At 39.6% G+C, this 20,818-nt stretch overlaps 2 protein-coding genes across 2 annotated transcripts; one reads left to right on the plus strand and one right to left on the minus strand.

Annotated features, from left to right (window-relative positions):
- Window positions 1-675: 675 nt before the first annotated feature.
- Window positions 676-3,740, minus strand: tpbg (trophoblast glycoprotein). Its single transcript, XM_025061235.1, has one exon. The coding sequence runs from the start codon at window positions 2,126-2,128 to the stop codon at window positions 986-988; it is 1,143 nt and encodes a 380-aa protein (XP_024917003.1). The 5' UTR covers window positions 2,129-3,740; the 3' UTR covers window positions 676-985.
- Window positions 3,741-3,889: 149 nt separating this feature from the next.
- On the plus strand, window positions 3,890-20,532 carry ibtk (inhibitor of Bruton agammaglobulinemia tyrosine kinase). Its single transcript, XM_008323649.3, has 29 exons — window positions 3,890-4,050; window positions 4,691-5,575; window positions 5,658-5,754; window positions 5,967-6,091; window positions 8,242-8,352; window positions 9,205-9,375; window positions 9,725-9,842; window positions 9,994-10,174; window positions 10,344-10,467; window positions 10,751-10,928; window positions 11,052-11,205; window positions 12,182-12,566; window positions 12,723-12,979; window positions 13,065-13,151; window positions 13,242-13,324; window positions 13,459-13,496; window positions 13,604-13,700; window positions 13,780-13,881; window positions 14,302-14,419; window positions 14,765-14,825; window positions 14,973-15,100; window positions 15,177-15,289; window positions 15,391-15,536; window positions 15,934-16,052; window positions 16,261-16,359; window positions 16,538-16,693; window positions 17,211-17,408; window positions 18,965-19,097; window positions 19,472-20,532. Exons 2-29 carry the CDS (start codon window positions 5,252-5,254, stop codon window positions 19,595-19,597), a joined length of 4,029 nt encoding a protein of 1,342 aa, XP_008321871.1. The 5' UTR covers window positions 3,890-4,050; window positions 4,691-5,251; the 3' UTR covers window positions 19,598-20,532.
- Window positions 20,533-20,818: the final 286 nt, after the last annotated feature.

Here is a 20,818-nt window from a genome sequence, read left to right on the forward strand (position 1 = left end):
AAACTTTAATGCTACGGTTCAATGTTAAAGTTGTGGTCAGAAAATATTCTTAGCAGCCTCTCTGTGTCTCTCTTTAGCCCGTTTCAACAGATGTTGAGAATGATATTGACATTATTAAATGTGACTAAGAGTAACTGAGGCATGTGACTGCCTATAAAAACACTTAATGTTTACAGTTCTTTTACAGTAACAAAGTTAACAGTTCATCTTGCGTAGCACTTGTTATGATATTTTGAGCATGTTTAGATGTAAAACAGATTGCCTCAAAGTTAACCCCTTTACTGCATTTACAAGTTGATCCACTCAGTCTACTACTCAGTCTACCCCATATCGTCCCTTTTCTCTACAGTGAGTACTGAGTGACTGTGTCAATAATGGCTGGATTTCTGTTTAGCGATTTACTGCCCTTAGTCCAGATGGATACCATCAGTTATGAAGCATTTTATTTATTTATTTTTTTACATTTTATCTTTACAGAAAAATTAAATTCAATTACATCCATGTGTTAATTCTAAATCCTATGCAATGTGCACTATAATCATTCATAAAATAAATGACATGTACGAGATAATTCACATAATAAAACTAACAAACAATGTAGCAAAGCATTTCTTTTCAAAAGAGGCATAATGAGATTAATGCAATGGACCAGCACTATGTATTTTTCCCTAGGTATCAATTCACTTATAAGTCAGTGTACACCTTTAATATGTCCTTTTGAATAATAAAAACAAAAAACAGGTCACGAATCATTGTCCATGCATTGTTGCACAGGCGGAATACAGGTAATGTCTCAGCTTCCTTGTATTTGTAGAGGACGTGCAAGGGTGACTGAATAGTTCATGAGATTTGGAATCATGACAGATGTAGTAACATAACAGCATCATGGACAAAAATGGTTAAAGGGAGGAAGCATTTCATGCAAGTCTAAAAAGTTTTAGTCCTTTAAGATCAATGTGACTCCCTAACCTTGTCCCATCCTGCATCACACATCCGAATTGATGCTCAGGTTTGCCAGTCGTGGGTCAGAGTTGATCTCGTACCTGTAATGGTACCCTTCCATATGGTCCCTACAAGCGTCCCGAAAGTTATAAATCCAACGTTTTATGCCTTTTCTGTTCAGGTACAGCACCAACAGGAAAATGACACCAATTAGTGCCAGAACCAGACCCAAAAAAACATAAGAAGTCTCCAACACACCTTCCATGTTGCCAGAGCAGTTTAGATGGGATGGATCCACGTGCATGAGCAGATGTCGTCTCAAGGCCTCAGGGTCTTTGCAGGTCAGATTCTGCATGTCAATGACCTGAGTGGAATTTTTCAACCATAACAGTGTGTCCTCTATGAAGCAGTCACAGCGCCAGGGGTTCCCTGACAGCCAGATGCGAAGGTCAGGCATGCTGCTGAACTCAGCGAGGGTGGTGGTCGGCAGGTACTTCATGCTGTTGTCTCTCAGGTCAAGGTTATGCAGTTGTGGCACCTTCAACGTCCCATTCTGGATGGAGATGATAGAGCTGTTCTGCAGGCTGAGGTTGACCAGGTTTGAAAGGCTCATGAAGGTGTCTTCTGGGAGAATCACAAGGTCGTTGTTGGACAGGTCCAGAACTTTCAGCCTGTCAAGCTTCGCACTCTGCAGCACGCCGACGACCACGTCTATGTCGGTATGATTTTGGAAAGACTTACTGAGGTTTAATACCTCCAGCCTATTAATGTCAGGAAGCGCACTATCGCTGAAAGTCTGGAATTTGTTGTTGCTCAGGTCCAGTCGGACAAGGTTTGGCAAGTTCTCAAACACCTTTTCCCCAACAGACTCTATCTGGTTCCCACTGAGATAGAGATCAGTTAACATTTCCAGTTTGGTTGGGAAGGAGTCCACGGTTATATCAGAGATGTTGTTTCCCGTTACAAACAAGAACCTGGTATTGAGCGGTAAGGACAGTGGAATCGCACTCAAGTCCTGGTTTTGGCATTTGACCGTTTGTGAGGAGCACAAGCATCTGTCCGGACACGAGCAACGGGAGAGTGCGACCGTAAGGAGCAGGACAAGTAAACGGCTCATACCGGACTTCAGCGCTCCGCTCCGGCTCAGTCCGATCCTACAGGCGTCAGACGAGCTCAACAGGCGCATCTTGGAATTTTAAAAATCAGTCTGTGCCGAGCCCAAGGAAAACCCCAGTTCAGTCTCCGCCTTGTGGAAAGTTTTTACCACTCAAAGTGATTTACTCAGCGTTATCCTCGTGAAAAACGCTCCCCTTCCAGCCATGCATTCATACAGAACTTATCCCCACACCATTGTGGCTTCAGTCTGCATGTCCACAGTCACATTAGGGAAGTGGCGAAAGACTGAAACTTCCAGGGTCTTCCTTCCTTACGTCTTTTCAGAGAAGAAAAGAAAAACGTGTTTCTCAGGTTCTCAGATGAGATGAACGGCTGATTCCCATGCAGGAGTGAAGACCGGTGGAAAAGTTGCTCGGGATACTGTTTCAGAAACAAACACAATGAGCCCCTGTTGTCTTATTCCAATGTTTCCTCCTGTTACATACGCAGATCCAGAATGTAATGAAGCTCAGGGAGTCTGAGGGAGAGAGAGCGAGACAGAGCGATGGAGAGAGAGAAAGAGAGAGCGGCTGGGAGCGTACCATCCTTCAGGAAAACAGGGGTGGAAGAAAACCTCAGAAGCTTCTATTAAACCAATTACTTTTTGTTTACACCCCCATCCAATAAGCAATATTTTCCACTTGGCATAACTGCCAAAACATGCAATGTGCAATGTTTTGTGGTCTTATTTGATGCTTTGCTCCTTATTACTTTATTTTCACAAAATCAATATATCCCCTGCTAATAGTTACTGATGCTAAAAAGTAATTACTTTTGCTAGAAAATGCTGTATTGACCCACCTGCATAGTCTAGTACATTTTTCCATATGCAAAAGGAAAGATTACCAAAAAGATGCTCATTGTTTTGCTGAAATGTTCTATCCATGTCTATTCGTTACATAGAGAATAAAACTCGTTTAAATGTTATCAGTGCAAAACCAACACAGGTTGTATTCTATTTTTTATTTTTTTGCATAATGCATTAAGAACTGATGCATTAGATATTTTCAGGTTTGTACGTGCGTATGTATGTATGTATTTTTCTTAAACATTAAACTTTTCATATCTTTTTGGTGAGAAGACCCATGTGTGTCTTGTGATTCTGCAGTATTATTTTGCCTTAAAAAAGTGTGTATCAATTTAGGCTTAAATGGAGGAAGGCGGCATGCTCATCAATATGTCATATTTGGAAGCCCCTGTGTGGATCCTGGTGTAACCTAAGCTTTACCCTCCCTTGACCCTCTCCTATTCTTGGCTGAGGTCAATGTGACAATCATCTAGGTAATTCCATGACACCTGTATTGCAGTTGAAAGTGATACAGCACCGAACATGGTATATGTTGTGTATGAAGCAAAACTACAGTAGATGACACAATTTTGCTAAGCGAATAATGTTTAGCTTTTAAAACACTTTGCTCAGGAGATTCGCCGACTTTTTGGGTTCAATATAAGGATAATAAAAAGAGGTGTTTACACGAATTAAATCCCATAAAACATAATAGCAGAGTACCTGAAACACCGACGTACAAATACCTACCGTTGTCTCTAACTGCACACAAACTACATTTCTGGATGGATAACTTCCATATTGTATAACAATCTGTTTTCTCGCTGTCTCTTTTAAAGCTCTTAAGAGCAATCAGAATTTGTAATCAATGACGTTATCTTAATTCTTCATACGTGTGCGTAAATCCGTGCGATTACCAATTCATAATTCGCTGACCAAAAAATAACGCCCTCTAAATCCAACCAATAGACGTTAAGTATGCACAGGCCTTGAGCAATCAGAAGTCCCGAAAGTACTAGGTCTTTCCGTCCAACCTGCAGGGTTTTGGGATCTTGTCAAAAATTGCTTCAGCGGTCAAAGTGTGCATTGAAGATAAAATGTCACAATCTTTGCTCGTCGTTGATGCAAGCTTCTCCATTTGCAATTTTTTCTTCATCTAGCGGAAGGTAAGGAGTAAAGTCGTGTTTATTTGATACAATTCCAGCTAACATTTACCGGCGATGATGTGTCGGCTAAGCTAACAGCTAATCTTAAATCTCCTAAATACATAGTATCGGTACATATTTCCAAAACATTATACGTTGTAGTTAATATTTTTATCTGTGTTGAAGGAAGACTTCAATGTTACGTTTTAAAGTGTTTTTTTTACCGTTTAAAGCGAACGGTTGTTTTTACGTTTTGGCCCATGAGCTGTACATTTCCATAAATGGAAAAAGTAGGAGTTTTAAACGTTTGTTTTGACTTATGAAACTGTAATTCCTTAGATAGAAACATTGGTAGAAGCTAAATAAGGTTGTACCTTCATCTTGTCAAAGTGTTGTGTTGCATAATGTCGCTGTTTTTTCTGCAACAAAACCCCAATTTTGTGACCAAGATATTTACATACTGCTGTAGTTCACTCTTCCTACACTGCAGTGCTAGCACAAAATAAGTGTTTATTTGAATGAAGTAATCATTTGAGTAAATAAATATTTTGCTTATTATTAACACTTCACACAAGGTTGTCAAAATTATTTCAGTACTAAGCTCGCACTTATTATAAAGTTTTGTGCTGTTTTTACTTGTTAACACACTTGTTTTCCACAGGTTCACTCTACAATTATGGAGTTCTGAAAAGGAGTTTGAGAGTTTTGGGGGGAAAGGGAGCCTTTCCCCTCAAGTTTAAAGGTTGGACTGTTGGATGACACTTTCAGGGGTTGATCAAATTGTTGCCTTTTGTAAAGTAGCCGAGATAATTCTATTTTTGTAAACACGGATATGTAAGTTTTAGTAAAATTTTTTTTTATTTATTTATTGAAATACTGATGCCAATGTATGTTAGGTGCACCTTAATTATATTTCAAACTTCTGTCAAAATGGTTGACTGAAAAAGTCTCACAAAGGCTCTGGGGTCGCTAGGGTGCAGTGGAACCTCAACACAAGCACAATTCTAGCACTCCAAACCATTTTGACCTTTTGTTAAATTAATTTTTAGTTTAATCTTTGCTTGTGAGTGGGCAGCTAAAGTACAGTTCTAGTTAGAGCTTTTTTGTTAAAACCTGATTTTTGTTAATTACAGTTCTTGGGAGTTTTTTTTTGTTTTCTTTCTCTTTTTTTGGAAACGGAGTTTTTGAAACATTTGATGTGTTAAAGTCTTTAGAGGTCAGAATGAGTCTGACTCCACTGGACTGCACTCACAAATGCCGCTCACTGCAGCATGCACAGAACATAGTGGCGGCACTGACCAATGGCTCTGATGGACAGTTACGGGCTTTCTTGTCTGCATACTGTCATAATTCGAACATCTTGCGGGATGACTTTGGCCGTACATCGCTGCATATGGTGGCCTCTCTGGGTAAAAAAGCCTTGCTGGAGTGGCTGCTGGAAAATAAGTATGGTGACCTGACAGTGAAAGACAAGGAATCTGGATGGACTCCTCTGCATCGCAGCGCCTTCTATGGACACATCCATTGTCTCATCCCACTAGTCAAGGTATGCTTTTTTTTTTTTTAAGAGAGCTTCTTCAGGAAATTTATCTTTTTTGTCATATGACTTTTGCAAAATTATTTTGCAGCATGGTGGACTTCTCTCCACCCAAGACAAGGAGGGTCTGTCTGTACTCGACCTTACAATGAAGGACCGACCAGCACATGTTGTGTTCAAAAACACTGGTAAGAGCCACATCAGTTCTTTACTTACAGTGACTAGTACATGGCAATCATTTGCTCCAGTTACAGAACACGTTGCATCACATAACATTTTTGTTGACGTTCACTAGGTCACTAGGTGACTCCATGATGTAATATGAATCACACCTTTAATCTTCAGGTTGAAATATTGTTGTTTCTTTGTTTTGTAATTGGGTGTTTTCTCTTTGCTACAGATCCAACTGAAGTCTACACATGGGGGAATAATGCTAATTTTACTCTGGGCCATGGTAATCAGGAGAGCCGACAGCACCCTGAGATTGTGGATGTGTTTGCAAGGACAGGAGTTTACATAAAGCAGGTAGGATAACAACACCTGTCCTCCTGAGAAATGGTGTTTCCCTGCAGGTCTTCCCCATCCTCAAAACTCCAGTTATATGCGTCACTCAACTACAGGCCTCTTTGTGTAAAACTGTGGTGGAAAAAAGTCAAATGACATGGGAATTCTCAAAAAGGGAGACCATCTGAGTAAACTAACAAAACAGACACTCCCCCTAGTCCTATATTACACAACTTCACAGCTTCTTGGGAATCTTCTTTTCTAAAGTACTTGGCTCACACATGCATGGTAAATCCACAGCTGTTAAAACAATCTTTATCCTCAACTTTATTACTGCACCTAAATTAAATGTTTTATATTTGTACCATGAGTCATGAGTGAATTTTGTTATGACACTCGCTCTGCTATAGTGGTGAATATTTCAGCTATGTTGCTTATTTTATTTAAATCACCTATTTTTTTTTAAATTGTAACAATTATGTAAAAATAAAATTCTTTAGCTCTGTCCGAATGGATATTTTCTATCCAAATGTAATTATTATTTAAGTATTAAAGTAAAAAAAGTGAAAAATGTGCACGTCTACTTTGCAAAATAAAAGTTGACATTGAGATGGGTGAAGATTTTACACAGCTTTTAGTTGTTTTACCCAAGAATGTTGCATTAGAACTAAGCCTTTTGTGTCAGATCCCCCTTTTCACGGATAGAGCTATTGGTAGCCACCTCCCCCAAGTTGAGACACAACAATTGCTGCCCCCTGCCCTCCCCCCTGCAAAAACTCCATGCCCTGTAGGTGGGCCCACCTCCCCACTTTAAGACCACTGCATTAGACAGTACTAGAGGTTCACTGATTGCAACTGAACCATTTCTAGATTACCTTTTCCCCACTTTTTTCAATTAACAGCATTCACAAATAGTAAAAGGTGTTCTGCAGCCCAAAATTTTTTCTCACCACAAGTAATTATGAATGTTATATATAATGTTATATATAATGTTATATATATATACTGTGTGTGTATATATATATATATGCAGTGGAGATTATTTTGGAGTGGGATACAATCCTGGTGAAGATCTCAGCAGAGTGGTGCATCATTTTTTAACACAGTAGCAAGCCACTCCACTCGCTCGTGCCAGACCTTTTTTCATCACAACCCTCCATTTGAGAAACTTTCTAAAATAAACTATACATTTTGTTCTTTTTACTGTATGCTTTGTTCCGAGATATTTTGGCACTAAATATTTTTTTGAAACTAAAGGCAAAGCAGTGGGTAACAGCTAACTGTATTGTAAACTGTGCATACAGTGCCAGGCTACGATTTCAGGGGCTGGTCCTTCAGAGGCTCTTAAAGTGATTAATATACGTACCTGCTAATTCCGATGTCTTATATTTCCACCGCCCAGAGCAGGTGCAAGTTATAGCAAAATGAGTAATGCAGAATGACTCTGTTCAACATGCTGTCATTACCTTGTCTGATCTGCGGTTATTTGTTAAATCTATTGTCAGCCCCTATGATGTTGAATACAGCTTTATGTACCTGCTAAGAGCCAATTCATCCACACCTTTGTCATGCTTTTATTGCTGTTTACTGTAGAAATTATTGGTTTGAGGTGTGTGTGTGGTTTTTTTTTCTCTTTTCTAACCTGCACAACCTGTCATGCTAAGCAATTTCATAAAACCAAGCGAGGGGGAGGGGGAGAGGGAGGGAGTGGATTTGATTTCACGACCACACAATGATCCAGTGATGAGGCGCACAGCCGTTGTATTTCAAAGCCTAATCCAGCAGGTGCAAGAGGTTAAATATTAATTCCACAACGACATGTTTTTAATTAAATGAACTACAGTGGTGTGTATGCATATGTGTGAATGTCCACATCAATGTGATACTTGGAGGAACATCCCTGTGTTCCATTGAAGCCTTGAGGGGACCAATGTATTAGTAATGATGTTTGCTTTTCCACTTGTGCCCTGGCCCTCTATTGGCACAGTGTTTTACTATCACTACAAGAGGGATTGGCACGAGGTCCTGGAAAGAGTTCAGTGTCTGCTTCTGGCAGTTTTGGCCAGTACAGACCAATAGATCAGCACCATTGCTGCATTAGTAAATGTAATAGTTTTTAGAAGAAGTAAACAGTAGCACACATATGTTCACTGTCCATGCTGTCTTTTTAGGTGGTTCTGTGTAAGTTCCATTCTGTGTTCCTGTCCCAGAAAGGACAGGTGTACACATGTGGACATGGACAGGGAGGACGCCTTGGTCATGGAGATGAGCAGACATATCTGGTGAGACTCTTTTCAGTACAGCCTACTGTTGGAAAACAGATGCAACAGTGAACCATCTACTGCAGGGCTTCTCTCAGCTGCAATGCTTTTTACCATTCATTCATGATGCAAAGCCACTAAACATTCATAGTTTTGTTATATAATTGTCAACTCCTCAATTAAATTCTGATTATTATTCCTTAAACATATTTTTACCTTAATTTGTTCACAATGTACTCTAACATTATTGTCATCTCAGATGTAAAATTCGACCTGATGCTTTTAGCAAAGACCAGCTCCTTTTAGCACATTAGCTTCAGTATTTACTTCTACAAGTAGCTTTTACTTTACATGCATTTTGACATATATTGACTTGACTGACCCTTGGATGTTTTTTTTTATGCTCCTCACAGCTAGAAGGGCTTGTGAGTGGACCTTTATCAGTCAGTTTCCACCAGTCATTTATGTGCAACTGATAAATGTTTCAACTCCACCCTGGCTACAGTCACATGAGCAACTCAGAATAGAAATGCTAATTTTTGGCCTTTAAAATAAATGTCTGGAGCTGAAAGCCCTGAACCTCAAGGTAGAGATAGGAGGGGAGTGAGTTGAAGACAGGAAGTAGATCTACGGGAACACAAATACAGAAGGGTCAGGTGATGAATATGAACAAGAAGTGTTTAAAGATGATTATGATTTTTTTCTGGGGGCCAGTAAAACCTCTCAATTTGGGGTGAAAGGCACAAGTATATAATCTAGATCAAGTTATATTAAAGGAAATTAGATGAATGTTATTAAATCAGCTGCTTTTAAAAACACATTGTAAGTTCCTGAAACCTTGTTTACAAATGTTCTCAACACGGCTGTCCTCAGGTTCCTCGGCTGGTGGAGGGTCTCATGTCCCACCACTGCTCCCAGGTAGCAGCGGCTAAAGACCACACTGTGGTTCTTACTGAGGAAGGATATGTCTTTACATTTGGCCTCAACACTTTCTACCAGCTTGGCCTGGGACCTCCTCCTGTCTCAGTACATGTCCCTAAACAGGTAGGATAGTTACATCATGAATCCCATCTAATGAGCATAAAATGTATATTGTTGTCTGTAGAAACAGAAATAGACTACAAGTATGGAATATAAATACTTGTCTAATAACTCATCTGTTAAATAAGGCAGTACCTTGATTTGTTACAATTATTATCTAAAGAACATGTCAGTTTTTGATTTCAAGATTCCAATCCAATTTAGAGAGAATAAAGCATAAACATAAAATAGTAAATACAAAAGAAGTGTTGTATAACTTTAAACTACTTTTTAAGGAGTCATTTATGTATAACACATTACCTCAAGTTTTTCTGTACATATGTGACAACATTGATGTTCCTTAATTCTGCAGGTGTTCTCCAGGATGCTCAAAGGAAAGACTGCGATTGGAGTCGCAGCAGGAAGGTTCCACACAGTGCTGTGGACGAGGGAAGCTGTCTATACAGTGGGACTGAATGGAGGCCAGCTGGGCAAGTGTCACTTAGAAAGATTTCACCACAGTCAATGTTGTTGGAAAAAATAATGTACTAAAAAAAAACCTTAACATAAACAGGATACTTTGTTGACAACAAAGCATTTCCATGCTGTAGACTTTATGACCTCGTTGGCTTTAACCCCCAGGTTACCTCTTGGATCCTAATGGTGAGAAGTGTGTGACGGCCCTCAGGCAGGTATCAGCTCTGCACCACAAAGATGTTACCATTGCCATGGCGGCAGCTAGTGATGCAGCAACAGTAGCGGTGACAGAGAAGGGTGATGTCTACTTGCTGGCTGACTTCCAGTGCAAGAAGATTGCTTCAAGGTGGACAAAAGTCTACAGTGACAATAGCTACAAATTTAAACAAAAAAGAGAAAAAATTCTGTCATGTATTTGATTTCTTGGGTGAATAAATTATACATTTAATACGGTATAATTGTAGATTTGAAGCTGTCACATCCAATATTGTGTCTGTTTCTATTTTCTTTGCCAGACTGCTCAACATCAGGAAGGTTGTGGTGAGTGGTGGCTGTCTGGACCACCGTGTAGATCCACAAGTCCTGAATGCTGGAGGAGGGGAGAAGGCAGTCATACTGGCATTGGATGAAGCAGGCAGGGTAAGTGTGTCCCTCCTGTTTCTTCTCTCTCCTTTCCAGTCTTCTGCCTGGTATTTTGTTTTCACTTTAAAATGCTTTAGGCGGTAAACGTGTAATTATTTTGCTTGTAGCTTGTTTTTCTTAAATAATAGTACAGGGAGATAATGGATTATTGATTTTTCTCTTACGTTACAAAGTTCAGTTTACTCTGGATAAGGTTTTTAAGCTTCATTATCCAAGGCAGAGTTATTTTTAATGTGGACTAAGACTCTTCTCAGTCTTGTGCTGTTCCTTTCTCTGTCAGGTGTTTTGCTGGCGTTCGTCAGGCACTTCAGCAAGGCAGTGCCGGTGGGCGTACGGACGTCAGGTTTTCATGTCGGACATAGCTCTCAGTGAGAACAGCATGATGTTTGTGACTCAGGAGGGGGAGGGCTTCAGCGGAGCGTGGGCTGGAGAGTATAAAAAGTATAGTGACAAGAAAGGTGAGGAGTTAAAAGAGTACTGCATTATTTGCAGAAAGAGAAGCAGTAGGTTATTGTGATGTTGTGATGAATGATATAATAATGTATTCTTAATCAAATCTGTCATGTTTTATGGTGCAACAGAAGTCAATGTGGAGAATCCCAGCCATTCAGACGGTGTGACACAATACGAACGGATCCGCTTGGAAAAACTTGCTTCCATCCACAGAGCTGTCAGCATCACTGTGGACTCTAAAGGGCTAAATTTTGGAGTGCTTCAGTCTGACCCCAAAACCAGGTGGGAGGTGGTTACTACTTTTATAATGATGTACTTTAATTCAAGTGTGAAATACTGCTTGTAAATATTTAAGAATACTTTCCTAGTGTGAGATAAAAATAATTTATCTAAAGAGGCAGAAACAATTAACACTTTTTGAAAAGGAAGGTATAAAAACCTGAGAGACACTCGAGTGATAATTAAATTGTGGGAGACTGTGAGGCTGGGTCTTATTAAACAGACAGGCACTCAAAAGTCAAGTGAATGGTGAGATTTTTTAATCCTGAATGAAACATGACTTCTTTGATAAAGCACTGCAGCTGTTGTTGTTGATTGATTTTATTCTGTGGTAAAAACCTAATTTATTTTCTCAATTCGCATGTATCCAACCCACCCTGGCCTTGAATCTCAGGCTTTATCCTGTGGCTCCTCCTCTGAGTTCTTATGAACTTTTTGCTTTGTGAAAAAATTCAAGTTCTTTTTTTTTCATTTCACCACAATGTGGTTAATTCAATAACTAAAAATAATAAAATAAAAATCGACTGTGCATATATGGTTGTCCAATCATGTGGAGGTGTTTGGCTGCAGTGCTGGACCTACACTCCCACCGTGTGGTCAAAAGATTAAATTACTTATCTAAATTTGATGGAAAAGCAGTGTGTACAGGGTCCTATTCAGATGATATTTTAATGTAACTGATAATCAGCTCAATAAAAGACTATTTAATGAGGTAAACGATACAGTATCACAACTGTAGGGACACAGAAAACCTGGTTTTATACAAAACATTGAACTCTTTCTTTTTTTTCATACTTATTAGTCTCTTTGCACCATCTGCAGGGGTTATAACAGCGATTTAAAAAAAAAAAACATTCGGCTGTTTGATAGACAATGTTTTATTGTTTTTGTGTTTGGAATCTATCTTTTCTTTTATTTGAATATATCAGGTATTGTCATGTTGAAATAATATTGATAATTATTATATTTTTGTGTCCAGTTTGTATGAGATCCCCAGTATCTCTCCTTCCTCCTTCTCCCAACACTTCCGGAGCCTCCTGGAAGAGGCCGATGAAACAGACAGCATTCACGATGTGACTCTTCAGGCAGCTGATCGCACTTTCCCGGCTCACAAGTATGTTCTGTCCATGAGGTCTGATTTTTTCCGGAAGCAGTTCATGACCACGAACTGCAAGGTTGATGAGGAAATCGATTCAGACGTGAAGAAGAGCGAAGACGCGGTCGGTTGCACTCTACTCACTTTTGAAAAGATCCCAGCGGATATGTTGGAATACGCCCTCAACTTCATTTATACCGACTCATGTGAGTTGCTGGTGAATGGAGCACAGCCAAGAGTGTCGGGGTACTTCACAAGACAAAACCAAGTGAGAGTAGTAGAGTTACACATTCAGTTAAAGTATGTAAAATGTTAGTATTGAATCAGATATACTCTATGCAGTAAATGTGATTAATCAATCACCTTGGATTCAACTGTGCTTATTTTAAGAAGGCAAACTCACTTTCACTGTTATTTTGGCCAGGACTCAGAGCAGGAGAGGCTTATCACTAGCCTTCAGGACTTGGACCTAAAACGTTGCTCAGCCCTCGAAGTCTACCGCTCCCTCCCCAATGCAGCCAAAGGAGTTGGTGACAAAGCCAAGAGCAAGGGATCCAAATCTGGCAGGAAGAGTAAAGGAGGCAAAGGTGACAGGGCAGGAGCCAATGAAGGAGGAGCCAACCCTGTGAAAACCCTTCAGGGGGTTGCAAAGATGCTGGGCCTGGGAAGCCTGTCTGCACAGTGAGTGACCCGATAACAATCAGATGGAAATTACATTTTGTGAATTTTTTTATTTTTTTGATCCTGTTTTCATGCTCTTCTACAGACTTGATGGGGTCAAATATGAACATGGAAAAATTATAGTCACACACAAAAAACAAGGCAACAAGCCCAAATTCTGCCAAAGGAAGTGGTGTGTATATTGCTGGACACCAGTAGCTGTAAAATACATTTCATATAAACGTTTGTATTTTCAGATTTGAACCCATTTGTGTCTCCATAGCTCCTACCTTTGTGATGTAACTCTTAAATCTGAAGATGGTAAAGAATTTCCCTGTCACAAAAGTGTCCTCTGTGCCAGACTGGGTGAGATGATGAGCTGACACAGAAACTCACAGATGTTTAAAGTCCATTTCATTAGCTTTAGCTTTTGATTTATAACATAGATAACATAACATTTTCAGTAAACTTTTTTTTTTTTTTTTGCTTTTTCTCCATAGAATATTTTAACAGTATGCTAGGAAACCCCTGGATTGAGGTCAGTTGTGTTGTTTTCATGTTACACACTGTAGCTACATATATAAAACATGATTATATTAAATCCAATTTTATAAAACATTACTATAAGACTGCTGTTTATTTCAGGCGTCGTCCTGTAATGCACTGGAATTGCCCATCAGCTCTGAGATTCTGCAGGTCATTCTGGAGTACATTTACACAGATGAGTGTCCCACCATTAAAGGTAAGTTTTATATTATTTATTTTTAATAGGAGATTTTTGTTTCCATCACTACTAGTTGTTTCCTTTCTGTGCCCAACAGAGTGTCTGAAAGTAGAGTTTGTGTGCAGTGTTCTGGTCGTGGCCGACCAGTTGCTCATCACACGACTGAAAGAAATGTGTGAGGTGGTCATCACTGAACACTGTAAGTTTATTTGTTCACTGTGGCTTTACTTTGGGCACTATTATTTTTGTTTGGTCCAAGTTCTAAAATAACTATTGTACATTTATCTGTTAAAACAAGTAAAACAAATACAAAAAAAACCATGGTGTTTGAGTTAATCTTTTTAGCAACAGAAATATACAATATATAATTTATTTGAGGTTTTTACGCATCTTAGTTAAGGTAAAGTTTGATTTGTCATATAGGTCTTTACCATCGAGCAGATCTCTTTATACTGAGATAATAGTGACTGTTCTCTTACTCCTGTTACTATACTACTAATGTTCTCTCTCTGTCTCTTTCTCTCTTTCACTTTTCTGTGCCTGGGTGTGTGTATTTTTAAGTACAAATACCTCTGATTTACCTGATTTATTTGCCTTTGTGCTTTACCTCTGTCTTTAGTGACTTTGAAAAATGCTGCAGTGCTGCTGGAGTTTGCTGCCTTGTACAACGCAGAGCAGCTTAAACTCTCCTGTCTCCAGTTTATTGGGCTCAATATTACAGCACTGCTGGAATCCAAGTAAGAATAAAGAAATGGATTTTTTTTCTTTCCACATGTTGTACATATATATATATATATATATATATATATATATATATAAAATGTGTTTTTTAAATTTTAATAATGTAGAATATACGGCCACATGGTGGTGTTATTTAGCAGTATTCGAATCATCCAATGGCGCCTATTTAGGGATATAAAAATCCTAACCCTTACATTTTGCAGAAATTTTATATATGTAATGTGTCATCATCTCAACGTGAGACTGTGGAAATACTGATGTATGCTGCAGCAGACACAGAAGATAGAACTTATGTGTTTGTTGGTTTTCCTGAGCTGTGTCTTTTTTTGTGTTTCCAACAGAGCTCTGGATATTCTCAGTGATGAGGTGCTGCTGGATGTATCTGCAGCGTACAGACAGATGGTGAGTCACACCACAATGACTTATGGCTTGTTTTTGAAACAGATGGGTTTTTTTTTTATTTCATACATATTTGGATTATGTGCCTGAGGTGTATGGTTACTGTATTATGTAATTGTTTTCACTTAGTCATTTGTATATTTATTCAAGGTTCCAGCCATGCAGAAAAGAATCATCACTCCGTACCACGGTGCTCCTGACCTCAGCTTTTATGTTCATGAGGATTTGGACTCAGCTTTTAACCTTAAACCAGATTCAGGACTGGATCAATCTTCCAGGTAGATAAGCATGTTATTTTATTTAAAGTAAGCAAAGGTATCAGCTCTTCATTCTGTACGTTTTCATCACCCATAGAGATGTTCTTTTCAAGAAAGCAAAGATAAAGGCCAAAAAGAAACCAAGGCGTCGATCTGACAGCTCAGGGGGTTACATTCTCTCTGAAATCATCCAGAGCCCCACAGTTACAGGTATAAAATCTACGGCCGTGCAGATATCAGCTGAATTTAATATAAAGGCTGTTTACATGTTAAATACCTTGGTTTTATTAACACATATTTTCCCCTCTCAGTGGGGTCTCAGCGCCTGATGAAGTCAGACAAGGCCAACTCCACTGAGTCCCTGCAGGAGCTGCTCACATCAGACTCCGAGGGCAGCTGCATGGGTCTGGGCAGTCCTCGGGAGATGCAGTCACCTGTGTTCACCGAGAGAGCAGAGGTTAATATCTGACCACTACAACATGCAAACAGGAAACACCTCATATTTTAATAATTTTAAATGTGGGATGATTTGCATTTCATTCCTAGAAATAAAATTTGCCACACACAGATATGGTGACAAGTTGTTACACACTGACTTACTCGATACACATTACCATGCACTCCAGTGTTTCACAATATTTTGAGTCACATTTACTCAGGAATCAGAGAAAGACACACAAACATAGTTTCCATAGCCATCAGCTGCCTCTTAGTGGATGTTTGTTTTTTTTGTTTTTTTTTTATATTTTTCACAGTACACCTGACATCTGTCACAGCACTCAAATGTGCCATCACTGCTATACTATATATTTTAACATAGTTTTAACAATATTGTCTATATTTTTAATCTTTAGGATGAAAAATCCTTCAGTCAGAGGCTGAAGACTCCACCTAACACACCGACTTCTCACAGAAATGGTCTGCTTACTCCCCCCAGATCTGCTTCACAAACTATTCACAATGCCCAGCCCTGGTAAGTTGAACAAACATCATATACTGTATCTTGTGCTTTAGTTGTTTTTCACCTTTGATGAGCAACTTGGTGATGTGAACAAACCAAGACTCAAAAAAGGAAAAAATAGATTTATTGTAGGTTTGAACAGGTTTTTAAAATTACATCTGAAATTTTAGTGGATTGTATCAATATTAAATATGTACAACTGTATTTTTACAACTTGCAGTCCAGCTCTTCCAACACCAGTGTTGGATCTGAGAACCATCATGGACATGGAAGCAAACTCTCAGCTGCCTCTCGGAGCGACTCCTAAAAGCCCTGGAAGGTAAAGCAGTTCTGCCCTATTTAGAAGCTGTTATTTACTGAAGCCAGTCATCCAGGTTAGTTGAAGTCCAGTCAGGGGGAATAGTAAAGAGGAAGCTCTGCTGTGTTATATTGATGGACATTATTTATTCCTTGTTCACTTTGGCAACTCTGAATGAATTTTCCCTCCTTTTTTGCAGTGTCAGCTCCAGTATCAAACACTCCCCAGTTACCACTAAACTGTCCCAGAAGCAGAGAAAGATGCTGGCCTTGGCCAGCAAGGAGGCCAATGTAGAGGCCACAGCATCCAAACCTACCCCTACAGTTACCCCATCCAAGAGCACCGGGAAGGCCTGGTTAGTTCGTGCAAATATGAAGACCACTGTCTTTCTACTGTCCTCTAGATGGGTTTAAAACCTCGCTATGGTTATTCAAAGTTATAATTTTAATACCAATGGAATGACAATTTTAATTTAGTTTTCAACTTTTTTGTATGAATGACCTTTTTAATGCTATTTGTATTGGGCAACCAGAGTGGAATAACAGTGATGAAAGAAGAATATGACATAAATTCTTTAATTCCCTAACTGAAAACTGAAACTTTTTACATGTATTGACTAAAACAGATGAGGGTGAGCTGTAAATTATAGTTAGATGTAATTTAAATAATAATACAATACATTTTTGGCAAGACCGTTAAGGGTTGCATCATTTTTGTAATTGGAGCCTGTGTGGCCCTTAAATGCACTATATTGAATTTAAAAAAAAATTAAAATGTTACACGATTGAGTGGTCTCTTAAAACTGACTAAAATATTTCCTTTGACTCTATACAGTATAATCAATGTGAATGAATGAATTTCTCGGTCTTCAGGGCACTAGCTGTACAGTCTCCTCCCTCTTCCTGCTCATTCCGGGCACTCCTGGAGGAGGAGAAGTGCCTGATCAGACTTGGACAAACTGGAACACAGAGGAGCCATGGTCCTCCAGCTTCACCTGTTACCCCCACTGTCTCTGCTGCCCGCAGGGTCACGTTCAAATGTGAAAGCAACCAGACAGAGAAGGTCACTGGGTGAGTAGATCTGCTATGTACAGAACACACACTGAGGCAGAGTGTAGGCAATACTTAACTGGCATCACTGACTACATGCTTGTGTTAATGTTTGTCCACTTGGTGGCACTGTTGATTTATATAAGACGACGACAAACGAGACTACAAAGCTTTACAGTCATTATTCTTTGAATTGACCTTTTCCCTTTAGAAAAAAAAAGGAACTGGGTCCTGACATGCAGGCAACACTACGTGTTTGTGTCGAATCCGAAATGTCTGTTTATCCGTCTTGACTGGATGATTTGCTGTGAATTGAAAGACTTGTGAGTCTGCAGTCACAATGAGGTGAATAGCTTTAAATGACCCGGTTCAGCTGACCTGCTCACAGACGCTGAGGTCACTTTGACCTTTACAGCTGGACAAACACAGCTCTCATACACACAAACACGCACCCTGTCTGACTCCATTTCAAAAACGCAGGTGATTTACAACTTCAATGCAAGGAAAAAAAAACCCTTCTGCTCTCACTTCTATATGAAGCCCTATTTCGATGGAAACTAATCAAAAGCTGAACTTATTAGCACGTCTCTGCAGGTTTTCCATTCACGTCAGTTATCTCTTCGTTGAGTGCTGACCTCTACGTATGAACATGTGTGAGTCACTGCAGTCAAACCAGTGACATTAATCAGAATTGATACGAGCATGCTTCACGTCAGAAAGGATCAAACCGAACAAAATGGTTTCATGGTTCTTCCAGGTATTTGGTCAAAGTGGAGAAAATAAAAAATAAGGTCACATCTGCTGAAACAGCCTCTTTTAGCATGTCTATCTTTTTGGACACTATATATTGATTTATAGGCCAAGATTAATATGGATTCTTTGAGGATTTTATTGCATTCGTCTTTTGCAGACCTGTTTGTTGGCCAGGTTGACATGCACAGCCCACGTTGGCTCTTGGTATGTTTTTACATGTTCATCTATATGTAGAAATGTGCTTCTTCCCACTCGTACAAATGGCCAAAAATCAGAACCCGTTTCACACTGAGTACCTAATATGAAATGATGGATGCTAAATGTATAACTGAACCCCTGTTTACTGCGTCGTAACATCTGTGGCTCCTGTGGATCTAAGCAGGAACTTGTGTGCCATGGTTAGAGTTTGCTTCCTCTCCTGACTCTGGTGCGTTTTGACTGTTAAATGAGATTAAATCATTTCATTTAAGCTCAGGAGTTTCCACCAGTAGCTCCAGTGTCATTATTTAGCTTTAATGGAGGAATCACAAAATTGTGGCAAGATTTTTGTTGTTGCTAGACTACCGTTGAACTACTTAATCACAAAGCCTGTGTGATGTAATGTGTGTGTGTGTGTGTGTGTGTGTGTTGTTGTGTAAAATAAAAAATGTCTGTTTGGATGAAAATCAAATCAAATCTCTGAGTATTCTGCAACGGTTGCCCTGGACCATGACGGTAGTATTTGATTCAACCTTTATCCTCTCCAAACGCCCTCTTAGTCCCCAGTCACTGATATCCACCCTCACACTGTCTCTCCCTTTCTGTCTCCTCATAAACTCCCTCAGGCCCTGGGTCCTGGGGGCAACAAGTGGCCCTCCCCCTTGCTCCCTGCTGACCTTTGCTGCCATCGTAGAGGAGGAGAAGCAGCAGGAAGCGGCGCTGATCCGTAGCCGAGAGAAGCCTCTGGCTCTTATTCAGGTAACGTGTCTTGTCCGTGTGCATTAGTGCTTACACACTCGCCCACACAAACACAACAGCTACACGACCGAGAGTATGCCGCATACATGCAGCGTCCAAGTGGAAATGTTTGTGTCCTGGCTCTCTCTTCTTATCGAAATGAGGTGTCTCTGATTCTTGAACTCTCTCAGCTGTGTAGCTGTCATCAGGTCTCCGTCAGTCACACAATTTGTTTGTTTTTTTTTTCTTGTGGCTTGCTTTTTCCAATTATGTCAAGTCCTAATATCATTCCGCGCCAAGTGTCAGTATTTTTCCCCTTTACCCTCAAACACTTGGTGGTTTTGGTAACCACATTGTCCCGGGTTGCCTCTCTTTTTTTTTTGGTCCCTTTGTAGATTGAAGAGCGAGCCATCCAAGACCTCCTGCTTCATTATAAGGCACATGACAACCCTGATGAGCTGATAGTGGTGGAGAGGTCCTCCAAGGGTCCCATGGCAGTCCCAACCTGGAACAAACATTGACTATTTAGCACGGCAGCCACTACATACCATAGACGTGAGAACATCCCCTGGAGGCAATTGCAGTGAGTCTGTTGCAGATTTCCTTTAACTGTCATCAGGTCCATCGGTCCGTGTTATGATCAGTTCAAAATGAAGCATATCTGAGGAGAAGTCCAAGCTTCCCTCTGCAGTGTTACTCTTACTTCTCTTTTTGTTGCTGCTCAACATTGTGTTTGCGTGCACAACTGGGTGAGCGATTGTTCTCAAATGTGGTCATGAAGGACATTTTTGCAGCTGGGGCAACTTATGCATGTGTGTTTTCTTTTGTTGGCTTTGTGCCCAAGTTTAAAAAGAAAACATAACTCTGCCACATAACAAATATTAATTTGTGATGATAAATTTGCCAAATGAGAGATTTAAAATCCAAACAAATGGGTCCAAACTAGATCAATTTCATTGTGTTCAACTAACAGACGCTCCTGTAATTGTGTTTTAAAACAGTGCCAACTGCTGTGAATCGGGCGTGTGGTCATTTTCATGGTACATTTGTTTTTCCCTGATGGTATAATTATTATTAGTAGTATAAGTTTTGCTTCAGCTGAGTTGCAGTGGCATGTTGATCTTGACGTATTCTCTAAGAATACACGTTGAACATATTCAATGTAGTCGAAGTGAATGGGGAGACGGCTCAGTACAGTGGAACAAATCTCCAATATAAAAGAAGTGATTTGCCGAAACACAACATTATAAACCTCACAGATTCTCCATAAAGTCTAAATATTTTTCCCATTTTAATTTCAATCGGTTGTTATCCCGTCACATTTTTTACTGGATATAGTAAAAACGTCCTAAGATGCTCAGATCTGGACCACGTCATTGTTTTTGAACGTGTGGGTAACACATAGGAGAGATGAAGAGAAAATGGCATGCAATAAAATATATCATCTGTGCAATAATCCTGTCTTCTCAGGTTTTCATTTGACATCACAGTGGATGGAAACAAAACATAAAGAGACGGATGCATTTAATTTTCTCATTTTCTATTTTTTTTTTCTTTTCTTTTTTTTTTTTACACATTTAAAACAGTATTCCTTCCCTGCAGTGAAAAAGTGACTCTTGCTCTCTTTAATAAAGATGACATTTAATCTCCCGGTCCTCTGACACTTCATCTGCCCGGCATGAGCAGTAAACCATTATCTAGTCCCGGCCCTGATTAACTGTGATGACCCTGATCTGAGCACA

The sequence above is a fragment of the Cynoglossus semilaevis genome, chromosome 13 (assembly GCF_000523025.1).
Source record: "Cynoglossus semilaevis isolate Cse_v1.0 chromosome 13, Cse_v1.0, whole genome shotgun sequence".
Classification (NCBI taxonomy): Eukaryota; Metazoa; Chordata; class Actinopteri; order Pleuronectiformes; family Cynoglossidae; genus Cynoglossus; species Cynoglossus semilaevis.